At 35.9% G+C, this 12,959-nt stretch overlaps 1 protein-coding gene across 1 annotated transcript; it reads right to left on the bottom strand.

The window, feature by feature from the left end:
* Nucleotides 1-1,600: 1,600 nt before the first annotated feature.
* CBG02054 lies at nucleotides 1,601-9,978 on the bottom strand (the record flags this gene model as incomplete). Its single annotated transcript, XM_002643787.2, has 4 exons — nucleotides 1,601-1,616; nucleotides 3,983-4,069; nucleotides 7,322-7,494; nucleotides 9,901-9,978. The coding sequence occupies 4 exons, from the start codon at nucleotides 9,976-9,978 to the stop codon at nucleotides 1,601-1,603; spliced, it is 354 nt and encodes a 117-aa protein (XP_002643833.2).
* Between the last annotated feature and the right edge of the window lie 2,981 nt (nucleotides 9,979-12,959).

The raw sequence follows: 12,959 nt of genomic DNA, 5'->3' as shown, positions 1-12,959 counted from the left end.
AAAACATCATTCTCACAAAATTTGGTATCATATAGCACACCAACAGAGACTTTTGGATTTGGATTTATACCAATATAAATACCAATATTTTTGGCACCCGGAACTTGGCCCGTTTTGCTCTTTTTGAAGTGAAACTAGGTATATTCAAACCCCTCGAAAACGATTTTTTACGTTTGAAAAAATAAGAAAAATAAAAATAAAAGAAGGATGGCCCGAACCTGCATATGTGCTTTTGTGGTCCCTGCTAGCCACTAGGCTACCGAGGCATGTTTTACTCTTGCACGCAACGCAGTGAAGAAAGGGGAGGAGAAGGGAGGCGATGAGACTGGTGGAAATGCTATAATTTCAGATCGATTTTTCTCGAGTTTCAGCGATTTCAGCAGGTAGAGACTATTATTACGTAAAAGCCCATACTCGATTCTATAAATGAGCCAATTTAGAGAAAATTCTGAAGAGCTCTCTGAACGACATTCCCTTGTCAGAGTAATCTCTGCAAGCCTACCAATGTCTTGCAAAATAATTGTGATGAGAGTCAGAATGATTCAAATTCAAAATTACACAAGATTGACAGAATTTCTATTTTTAAGTCAAAAAACTAGGACATCAATTGTGCTTGATTTGAGAAATGAAAACACTAGAAACCCAAAATCTTCATCCAGCGTAAGATTAAAAACGAGAACCAAGAACTAATTTTGGAAGAAAGAGACAGAGAAAAAGACATAAAAGAGAGTTTCGGAGCAAAATTCCAAAATGCGTAGTATCTTGTTTCGGCGAGTGGCAAGCTGAAGTCCTAGATGATACTTTTTCCTTTCTTCCACAACCACACGCTATGCACTAACTAATTGAGACCAAAAATGATATGACCCTTTGGCAGGGGTATCTCAGTGTCTACATGATTGGGACCAGGTGAGCAGAGATGATGACTGGGTGCTTCAATGAGCACGCAACCGTTATTCATTCAGGAGAGCAAAAAAATGGCGTTTCGAAAATGAAGGGCACCCAGACTTCGATTTCTATACCCATCTAAGGTTTCTTGATTGGTTTCTTATTCGCGTCGAAAGCGAATAAAAATGAAAAAAAGTAATTGACTTTAGAATTGTTCAGGAGCTTAGTTTACAAACAAATGGAACACAATAGCCGTTTTGAAAAGAGATCCCTCCCCTTGGGGGTTACCTATCAGGGCACTCTCATCTTATTTTGTCCACGACGTTTATTCTAGTCCATCTCTTCCATGTAACTAATTAAAGTGAAAAATGACAAAAATAATCTGAATTCAAGTAAAAACCCAACAAAATTAGTCAAGACGAATGAGAGCAAAAAAAAACGAAAGCGACCCTACTAACTTGGTTATGAACTGGCACACAGATGAGAAGAAGAAGAAAACGGAGCAGAGGACCCCCTATCCCGAAGTGGGGGAGAAGAGATGAAACGAAGAGTCAAAAACGGAAGAAGAAAAGGTCTGAGAAAAAAAAACTGGAGCAGATGAATTTTTTTGGAAAAAAAAAAGAAATGAAGACATACTGGCAATGATAAAGGTTTCTGCTTCATGAGACAGTTGGGGGTGGAATTTCTAAAGATATCAGATGAAAGACTTTGGGATTCAAAGTTTGGATAGACTGGAAACAATGTTTCATGAGTTTTATATATTGAAAAAAGCTAATAAGATCCACTCTGACTAATATTAGAGTCGAAAAAAAACAATTTTCAAAGTATTCGAAAGTGTTGAAAAGCTAGAAGATCATTTTTTGAAAAAAAAACCACTTATTGTAAATTCTTGAAAATTTGGCTCTATTTGGTTATTTTCAACTTTAAAGAATCTTGGATAAATCAGAGATGTTCGGAACGGAATTCGGAATTTTTTGAAATATTTTTTCTGGAATCAAATTTTTTTCTACTACACTATGCCAAGAAAATTTTGATTGTGGTTCTCGAACATAAAACTTCTTACGACACGCCGTTTTAAAATTTGAATTTGGAAAAATCGCCGAAACTTTCGAAATTTTAAAAATTTTAAAATCGGAATATTCCGAAATTCCGAGATTTTGAAAATTGGAAAATTCCGAATTTCCGAAATTTTGAACAAGGAATTTTCGTTATTCCGAAAAACTCCGGAAAGGCCATTCCGAATATCCCTAGTTTTAAATGAGAATTGTCTGGATTTTAGTGTTTTTCATGTTCTGCAAAATGTCCAGAAAAATTTTACAATCCAACTTTTTGGTAATCCAAACGTTGCTTCAAAATCCTATATAACCGACTAGAGCCAAAAATTCATAAGATAAAAATTGAAAGTCAACAGAATCTAGTTGGTAATTTTGGATTACAATTTTCTAGATAATTTTTTGTTGTTGGATTTTTGAAAAGCAAAAAAAATTGAGAATTAGTTTGAACAATGTTCCAAAATCCAAAAATTGCTTTAAATTCAAAATAATATAAACAAACAGAGACAATCAACTTATCTCAGCCGATATAAATTTACTAGAGTAAAACAGCGATTCCAGTGCAAAAATAACCTGTAACGTCGTAAAAAAATGCAAAAAAACTTTTTTCGATTCACACAGTTTCAAAAATCACTTCTGATAAGTAGGAAATCATCCATTTTGAATGAAAAGAAAACAAATTGTAATTTCAACTTTTAGAAGATATACCAAAACTTTCGGCTCTGATTGGCCTTTTCTGGAAATTTTTAGATTTAAACTTTTTTTGGATTTGAAAAACATTTTTGAAGTAAAAAAATGTGTACTCAAAAAATGAATTTTCAAAGAAAAATAATGGAATTCAAGAAACTTGTGAAATATTGAAATTCAAAAATAAAAAATTTCAAATCAATATGATTACGCTTTTTGCAAAAATATTAGATGAGAAAAAAAAATGAATATTGCGTCGACATGAAGAGGCAAGGGATAAGTGGTTCGTATGAAGATTGCCGGAAAAAGAAACGGAAGAAAACGTATTCGTCGTCGTTGTGCTCCAAGGCTCCGTCTTCTTTTCATCTTCTAGTAGGACAACGGACAAAATGCGGACCATTCCCCCCCAAGACAATCTGGACACTACTCTATTGTTGCAAACATATTCCACATGGGACCCATTTGGAGAAAATATGAAAATAATAATTTTCGGATTTTTCAGAGATAATCAAAAACAAGATGTTATGAAATGATAAGACAGATATTTTGATTCAAGGCGCTAAAACACATTTTTGAATACTAGGGAAAACACAAATTCAAACCTTTAAAATAACTTGGAAAAACCGGAAACACTAAAAACCCAAACAATAATGGTATGTGGTAAAAAAGGTTATGTGAAGTTATTGACAGAGGCCGGTCTCTCGTTCATAGATCCCACAAAGAGACGGAAAGGAAAAAATCTCAAAAAATATTTTTAGAACACTGAAAAATGTGTTCATCTATACTTCCGGTGTTATGGTTGGTGGTCTAGTAAGGGAGAGAGAGAGAGAGAGAGAGAGAGAGAGAGAGAGAGAGAGAGAGAGAGAGAGAGAGAGAAAAAAAGGAAATTATATTTCTATTGATAAGAGAAAAACACTGAGGATGGATGAAATGGATTTGAAGACCTGATTTTAAGACAAAACTCACCACTTCTTTTCTGAAAAATCTGGATGTCTTGACTAAAACGTGGTGACATCTGAAACTTGCTTTTCTGAGTCTGAAATTTTTAGGATCTCTCAACAAGAGACTAAAACGAAAACACCAAATCAGACTAACAAGACATGCATACAGACAAGAAAAGGCAGACGTTCAACAATAGTTAGCGTTTTTTGACAACGCCAGTCAACAAATATTGCTCGTAATAGCTGGGGACTATGATATGCTGCCCAGCATCTTATGCTCCTTTTTTTGTTTCGTACATTTTCTCCTGAAAAAGAAGACCAGAACACTTTGCTTTGGTCCCAATTCCCTGGGTGTCGTTTGTAACATTTTTTGAACTTTCATTTACCACACTTTTGACCTTTTTTTCGAGGACTTACTGGTTCGGCGACGGCAGCTGTCTACTTGCCTCTTTCATCCTCGTCATCAACAGTGCACATGTCTTATGATCGCTGACATCGACTACTCTGAAATAGGGAATAGTTTTAAACAGACGTGTTAGGAATACAGCTGAAATCTAGTCTCATCATGAATAAATTTTCTGTTTTCTGGGGAAATTCTGGAATCAGAACACTGATGTGACTGAAAATTGTTTGATTGAATTGTTTGCACTAAGGATTTTAGTGCCTTTTTTTTAATCTCAAATTTTTTTTGTTTTGAGGAAAGGAAACAGGAGAATTTCTAAATTTTTTTGAAGGTACAGTATGCATTTTTAAGAAAAAACCAAAAAATCACGTCGATTTCGTTTTTTTAGCTTTTCTAGATTACAATGTTTTGAAAATGTAAAAGCAGAATCGTAATCAACAGCTAAATTTAACACTCAGAAAAATGATTTAGGCAAGTTTCGTTTAAAAAAATAATGAACAAATTTTCGCATTTCCGATGTTTTTTAACTGAAAAAATCTACGAAAAATTGGGTAATTCGAAAAGGTCCATACCAGGATTTTGCCAAATGTTTTAAACAATTTTTGTAATCTCAGAAGAACTAGAATTCATATAAAACCACTGTACACTGAATTTTTTTTTGTATGATTTGTAAGACAGTAGTTACCGTTCCAACGATTTCGGTTTTTCAAATTTTTTCAAAAAGAAAAAAGAAAATTTGAGAGGAAAATCACTGAGATAGATTCTGAATTCGTATATTCGCTGTTCTCAAAAATTGGTTGTCATCTATTACATTATTAATGCATTCTCCAAGACTCATAATCTATGAAATGCTAGACGTGTGTGAACAGAATAGAGAATCAGAATTATTCATCGTGTCCCTCCTCCTCGGAATCTATTTTTACGATTCTGTTACGTTCCAGCTCAACTTCTCTCTATAGATCCCTTCAAGCCCTTCATAAATCAAATAAAAATTACCTTCTGGGAGTTTCAAAAAACAGAGCCGGTCCTATCAACCCCAACAATGGAGCAGCTGGTATCCGTGCATCCTCTTTACGAGGGAGCAACAGATGATTTTCATCTTCCATTACGTATGATGTTTTGAAGAATAACAGTAACAAATCACTAGTTCCTGAGCATGACTGACAAGAAACTTTTGAAAAAAGGGTAAAAGAGTAGAATGAGAGGAAAAGAAGAGTATAATAGAAAGTAAGAACACGACAATCAATGGTCGAGAGGGGTTTTGCGGTCGTCGCCCCAAAACGGGTCGACGTGGGATTACCGCAACGCCACTTTGCTCTTCTCTCTACACCCCCAACTCTGAGTTTCTTGCTTCCAATTTGTCAATAGCCCGTCAGTAAATGGCCCTTTTAAAGTATTTTGAGTTTTTGATTTAGTCGAAAAAATCATACGGGGCGGGCTGTTTTTGGAATTTTTTCCAGACTTTTCAAAAGTATTCGAAATAAATTTCAGATCAAAACGAATTTTGCAAAGTATCGTTGAAAAATTAGTTTTTCGAAAATAAAAATCAATTTTTGTTTTGAAAAATCCAAAAAAAGAAAATATCCGGAATGACAAAAATGTATCAAATTGAAAAGTGAAATGCTCAACTTAACGAAATTGGGAATACAATCAAACATCAATTTTTGAAACTTGGAATAATCCGGAAATTAGTGTAAAAAAATCTTGGACCACAGGTCCACTAGTTGAGAGGTATTATCTTGGTAGTCTTGTTTGAAAAAATTGATTTTCTAATTTAGGAACGTGTGGAAAGGAGTTTTTGGTATATCGCAATCTCTGGATTGTCCAAAATTTCAAAAATCGGAATTTCGGGATTTTGAATTTTCAGTATTATCTTCATAAATGATTGTTTTCTAAACCCTAAAGTTTGATGATAATAATAAATTTGAACTATTTGATAAAGTTTGTAGGTCTCCAAATTTTCAAAGGTCGGCCATTATTTTATACCGATAACGTTTCATATTTTTGATATTTTTGTTCCGCACATTCCTGGTTCTCATAATTAAACTCTGCAAGTTTGACTACTCGTGATAATTTACTCTCTAAAATCATTATCGATTTACAAAATCATCAGATTTGTATAAAACTTATCAAGTCAAGCGACACACTAACTATCAGCTCAAAATATCAATTCTTAGGCACTAGTCAGTTTTTTACAGTTTCTTAATTAATCTGAATGATACCTCATTGCCACATGACGTCCATGTCTCGTGGTTGCTGTTGACTTTTTTCGAGTTGCTGGTGTAGCTCTATTAGTAGAAGTAGTTGATGACTTTGGCGATTTTCTGACACCAGCAGCGGGTGATTTTTTACGGAACGCTGTTCCAGGTACTTTTTTAGGAGTAGAAGAAATATTGGCCGGAGATTTTTTGCGTGGACCGCTTCCTGATGAATGTTTAGGAGTAGGTGGCGACTTCTTACGACTCGCCGCTGGTGATTTTTTGCGGGTGTTTGGACTTTGCGATGAAGTTTTTTTGCGGGTGGAAACGGAAGGTTTTGAGGTGGGAGGCTGCATGGTGTAGAAGTTAGATGATAAGGTTTAAAAATATCTAATATCACAGGTGTGTTGCTTCATCTCGCTTCGGTTAAAGTTTCTGCTTGATTAGAACTGACAAACAACTTTTTTCTTAATCTGCGGGAAGGTTCGTCAAGCATAACATTCGCCTAGTTGTTCGAATTTCTTCATTATATCTTTTTCAAGAAAAATGAGAACAAAAATGAGAAAGGCTAGTACGGGTGGGTCTGAATGCGTCAGTTTTTTTTCAAAAAGATTAGAACCCACCCGCACTTTTTTTCAATCTCATGTATTTCTTCATCCGCGAAGGAAGGATTGGAACGTACTAGCAATTTCAGTAATCCCCATTTCAGAGAATATATTCATGATGAGAACAAACGATTTGGGGAAGAGAAGAAGGGGGAATATGGAAGAAGATATTGCGGAATATCTCTAATTTATAAAAAGTGGAACGAAAGAATATGGGCAATGAAATTACGTATATAATTCAGCAAAGAAAAAAATTGGGACCTCAGGGTAAGTTTAGGATGGAGTCCATCCTCATATCTCACTCATTTCGATTCTCATTTTTATCTCAATGTCAAGAAAGGCTCCTCAAAACCAATAATCCGTGGAAACTCTTCTCCCCTCTTCTTCCGTCCATCTTTTAATATCTTTCTTGTATGTCAACTGAGGAGATGAGCCGAAGAATTGCGCAGGTTTAAATATCTATTTTCTCTAAAAATTAATATAGGCGAAAAAGATTTTGAAGAACATTGAACTCCCTCTAGATAAACTTGAGGACTCAAAAAGAACTAACCGTCTACGATGAGGACTGGAGAACTTTCGCTCGTCGTCGATGCAGCTGGAATAGCTGGTTGATGGAGAGCGACTGTTAGTGTGCTCTCCGCGATCGCTGCTCGACGCCGCCTCCGGCGCTGATAATAGTGTGTCGGCTGTTGTTCGACCGAGTAGTGACGCCCGACGGGCAGCCTGGAAAAATTTATTGAAATTGGTGATGGTAAAGAAATAGAGATGCGATAGCTAGATTGAGCCAGTGATCCGTTGGAAATTAGGGAAGTGGTGGGGTTTGATTTTTAAGGATTTTCCAGGGACAATCTTTCGGTAGTCACACTCCTAACTCCATTTTGATAAATTTCGAAAGTTCACCTAGCTCGTAATTCATTCATATTTCTGAATGAGTTTTGAAAGAATACTATAGAAAGTTTATAATGTTTAAAGTTAACAAGATGAGCTGAAAACTAACTAGGGAAGGTTGTAACATGTAAGTATGGAACTTTCAGATGAAACCTATATCATTCGAAAGCTAATAACATACTTCATCAATGATCTATTTTGTTTTTGCTAAAAATCAAATTTCAGAACCAAGGTTTCAAATTAGGTTAAAATCTGTGGTATAAAGACTCTTGGTTCCTGTGAAAGATATAAATCAAAAAATAAACAATCGCGATATTTTTAACATTATGATCGATATTATATTAGTGAAACATGTTTTGTTAATTCTCACATGAACCGAGATAAATTTGACTGAAATTGACGGTGAAGAGGCGCTTCTAGTATTGGTCTTAGGATGAACAAATCAGATGTCCCGAATTTTCTTTGACCACTTAAATCGACAGTTTTGACCATTTTGGGTAGGCTAGAGCTTGGCTGTGATGTTTTCGATTTGTCTGAACATTTTTGGTAATGTTAAACAGACCTAAATTGGAAACTTTGAATTCACTGAATTTTTTGAAAATTCCTAGTTTTTTTCACTTGTTTACCGATTTCTGTAGAAGACTTCTATACCTGTTTCTGTACTGAAAACGTAGAAAAACATATGTCTTTAAGAAATCGGCAAACAACTGTGAAACTAGGAAGCAAAAGAATTCTGGGAATGCAAAGTTTGCAGTCTAGGTCTGTTTTATACCATTCAAAATTTTCAAAATGATTTAAAACTTGACAGCCAAGCTCCAGAGCCCCGAAAATGATCAAATTGGCCAAAAACCAATTGAAAAATACAATTTTGTACATTTTATTCACCGGTATTGTGTGCGGGAACTCAAATTAGTGAATCTAATCTCAAATTTCAAGTTTAATAGAGAATTAAAGTTTTTTTAAAATGTGTATACTACAGTAGTCTCGAAGAGATTAAGTAGGCCATGATCTAGAAAATTCTTCTAGGATGGTTTGCGGTCACTTGACTGACTACGCAAAAATCACCTCACATGTAGGCTTAGTTTATATACAGCGCAACAGGAAAAAATAGGGGAAGAGGAAAAAAAAGAAGAAATTGGTGGACTTAATGAATATAAATTCATAAGTGATGCGGGGCAAAAGTAGGTAGGCGGTGTTTCTACGCCGTTTTGTGTCGGGAAGCGCACACGCCTTTTCCGCTCTACGAGTTTTGAACAATGGTTAAGAGATTTCGGTTGTGGTCCCATCGAAATAAAGAGAATGAAAGAGCACGAAGTGCTTGCAAATATCGGCAGCACCACCCCGACACAAAACTTTTTTTTCTGGCTGCTCCTGCCAATTCCCAATGTCCCCGCCATAAGGGTCCGTTTTCGTTTACCAAGTTGATGTGCATTCTTGAAGTTTGAATGCACCTTTCACGTATTTGTCCCGGCTCTAACGTATTCGGTTTCAGCCGACATTAGGTACTTTTTCAAATGAGAAGAAGAAAAGCGAAAAGGTTAAATGACGAAAAAAAAAATTTCTAGGGCACAAATGCAAATCTTCTGAATAGTGTGGTGAACGAAAAAGAATAAGAAAATGAAAACTAGTGAAAAAGCATCATGTTACGTCGGAAAGAAAGAGGACCAAATCTGAAATGGAGTGGGGCTGAGGGTGAGAACGACGGTGGTCCGGCGGCGCGCGATGCTGTTTCAAAATTTTTTTGTTTGTTTTCATCATCATTTTCATCCGAACCGAGTAAGGTGGGAATTTTGTAATCTAAGAGAAGAAGAAGTGTCTAGAATGAGGAGCCCCCAATTCGCATGCGTAATACTGGATTAGATGCGACGACGAGGTTCGTTTTTTGAAAACTCCGAAGGAACCCTTCTAATAACAAGTATCGTTTTTCAAGGATGTGTACTGCTTCAGTTAAGCTGAAAGAAGAAAAAGAAAGTTGTATCTATCTTTTCATTCGATTAATGATTCAGTTTCATACTCAATAGAATGCCTTTTTTCTCATTTTTAAACGATGAAGCGGAAAAAAAATAATTTTTGTCAAAGTAGGAAAAACGCGTCGCGAGGAAAAAAACACAATTTTCTTGTCTATTGTTTATCCGGCTTCTAATCAACAAATTACTTTCCAAACTGGCTCTATCTAGTCACCTTGAAAACCAATTTACACCTGCTGAAAACCGATCACCTGCGACACCCCGCAGTAAATACCTCTAGCCTCTCTTTCCGTTGTCTAATCAAAATTGCACGTTGACTCCGCGTATCAGGAGACGCCAGGATTTGCATCATTTTTGAGTAGGGAATTTAGGAAATGAACGAACACTGGGTTCCGAAAGAACCCGGGGATTGTCAAGAGAGATCATTTAACTACAGAATAAAGGGGTGTTAATGGGCCGTGCGGCGTCTGACGTCTGCGCGGCGGCGGCGTTTTTCAGGGTTCATTTACGGTTTTATGAAATTGAAAACAGCCCCAATAAAAAAGGATTTGATTTTTGAAATTCTGACAAAAAAATCTCTAATTGCTATTTTTTTACCAATTAGTGACATGAGGGATATTCGAGGAAGATCAGTAAAGTTAGAGTATCAAATGGCTAGACACTGAGAATGAGATGACTGAAAAGGAAACCTTGCAAACTCAGATTTCGATGGAATTTCTAGAATAGCTTGAGAAAGTTTCAAAATTGGCGGGCTAGTCAGTACCAAAAATTTCAGTACCAAAAATTGCGTATTCAAGGCGATTTTCTCATTTTCTAGGACGTTTCAGAACATGACAATTTTTGTGATAGACTTGGAATTAAATGAAATTTCATATTTCAGACATTTTCTTATTTTTAAAGATGAACCTCCAAGATCACGTGGAAAAATTCAAAATTTTGAAAAATTACTTTTTGATAAAATGTTTGAAATTCGAAATATCATTAAATTTTAAGTTCTGAAACCTCCTGGGGCCGGAGAAAATCGACTTCGAAAACTGCTGTTTCCGGTGGAAACGATTTATGGTACAGAAATTGATATAACTCGGCTAAAACTGGGGAGCGGAATCTGAAATTTTCAGAAGTGTCTAGATATACAATTCTTAACATATCCCAAAAGTTACATCTTCCTGTGAAACTAATGCCGCAAAAAAAACCTAGAAATTGTTAAACAAAATGAGACCAATTTTTTCCAGTTTGCATATAAAACACATTTCAAATGAACATTTTATATTATAAGTTCTCATTCAATTTTTTTCTCTCTGGACCTCAATTTAATAATCCCCTATTTCAACTTTGCAAGCGGAACAGAAATAGAAAAATTGACGAGGAATGCCAAAATATATGCGTGTTATTTCGAGCGGAAGTCCTCCGAATTGAATCCATTCACATTTTGATTTGGGTGATATAGGAATTTCGAACTTTCTTGTATAATTTTTGAAATGATCCTAACCTTACGGAGAGCAGATTTTCTCATGGATTTTAGCAGAAATTCTAGTAGTGTAGAATATTATGAAAATATAATGGGGGACCCTCATCTTTATAACAAAATATTACTATTTTCCTATTGCTACATTAAAATAAATAAGGCAAAAAGAAGAAAAAATAGCGTGAAATCTCGCCGTTTCTGCTCAACGATTACAGAAGAAGTGCTCTCCTTCTAATTTGACCAATTAGAGGAGGCCCTCCCCGTATGTCCTGTGGCCCTTTGAATATATTCAAAAATTCAGTTGACAAGGGGGCAGAGCAATTAACCGGCTCGAAAAAGAGCAGCGTCACACATAAATTCATGATATTGACAAAGAGAGGTGGCTTTTCAGATGCCAGGAGAAGATATGAAGATGAGAAGCAGCAGAAAAAATGGCGACGTTGAATGGAATTCATAACGAAGGGGAGCTTAATCAATTTGAAAAATTAAAAATAGCTGAATGTGTGTCCCCTCACACATTCTCTCCGCCTATTGTATTGTTATTCATGAAATCCAGAGTTTTTACTCTTCGAGGTTTGCTCTCAATTTCCGATAAAAGAGTAAAGAATAGAGAACGAAGAAAGGAGAAAAAAAACCTAATCCGGTTTTTCTCTATAATCAAAATGATTCAATCAGATTAGCGGGGCTCGACAACGCCACTCCAAGGGTCACCCTTTACACGAGTTCAGTTTTAGCTATAGGACAAAAACAAAGACAAGGAGTTGAGTCCGGAGCACAACAAAAAGTACAAAAGGGGGGCAAAATCTTCAAGTTGCTGATTTTCGGTGGTCATACTCGTCTACTTTCCATGGTCTGCATAAATAAAATACGTTTTTGTGGAAGGTCCACAGGAAAAATTGAGGAAGTTTAATAAAACACGAATAGAAGACGAGTGGTGGGTCCCGCGACACACACGGGAGAAAAAAGGGACAAGAGGGGTTACGCTCTTCTGGTGACATAACAAATATGAGCGGTCCCAAGGAGTAATGCAACTTTTTTTTTGCCTTTTACTCTTTTTTCCACACAAATTTAGACGATTTTCTTGTTATCTTTCCTATTTTTCCATTTCTATTTTCTCCTTTCTCTAAAGTCACCTAAAAATGGTCCATTGAACCTCTCAGATTTCCGCTTGAGTAATAGAGTAAAAGTTCTCGGCGTAGTGTGATAAATTATTGATGAAAGACGTCTGTGTAAAGTGGCGGGGGCTATCCTGTTACTCGACAAAAAAGCAAAAAAAGAGCATAATCTTTTTTGGTCGTGAACTTTTGCCGGCGTTAGAATTATCTAGGTATTAGGTAGTCAAACAATACGGATTCAAAAGAACAACGTCATTTTCTTGAGAGTCGTTTCAGGAGGGAGACGTGAAAAAGTATATTTTCCCAAATTTCGTTCATACATATAAGCCCCTCGAAGATTCTAACTTGTGGACTGTTGAAGGTTGCGCGTTGATAAATATAGTGCGAAAGTTATTGCCACCTTTTAAGAATAATAAATATCAGAAAAATAGTGAAGGACAGTTTGTAAACAATTATATTCTTTACTGAAACGTCCGGGACCCTAAAATCTGAATAAGGTTATCATCATCAGATGAAATTCATTTCAACTAGGTTTCTATCAAAAATACCAAAATTCGTGAACTGACAAAGAATTCCTGATGATAAATATTTGGAATCTATGATTAATATTTCGAATGTAGTGGTTTTGGGAACCGAGATACACTGACAAGGAAACCTCAACACCTCACAAACCCAGATTTTGACGAAAATTTCAGGATTGGTTGAAAATCGCCTATCCAGGCATCTCTGAAAAATTTAGTGTCCGCCCGTCAG

Source organism: Caenorhabditis briggsae (genome assembly GCF_000004555.2).
Source record: "Caenorhabditis briggsae complete genome, chrX, whole genome shotgun sequence".
NCBI classification, from domain to species: Eukaryota; Metazoa; Nematoda; class Chromadorea; order Rhabditida; family Rhabditidae; genus Caenorhabditis; species Caenorhabditis briggsae.
Note: the sequence above shows the minus strand (reverse complement) of the source record. Positions and strands in the feature narration are given on the sequence as shown.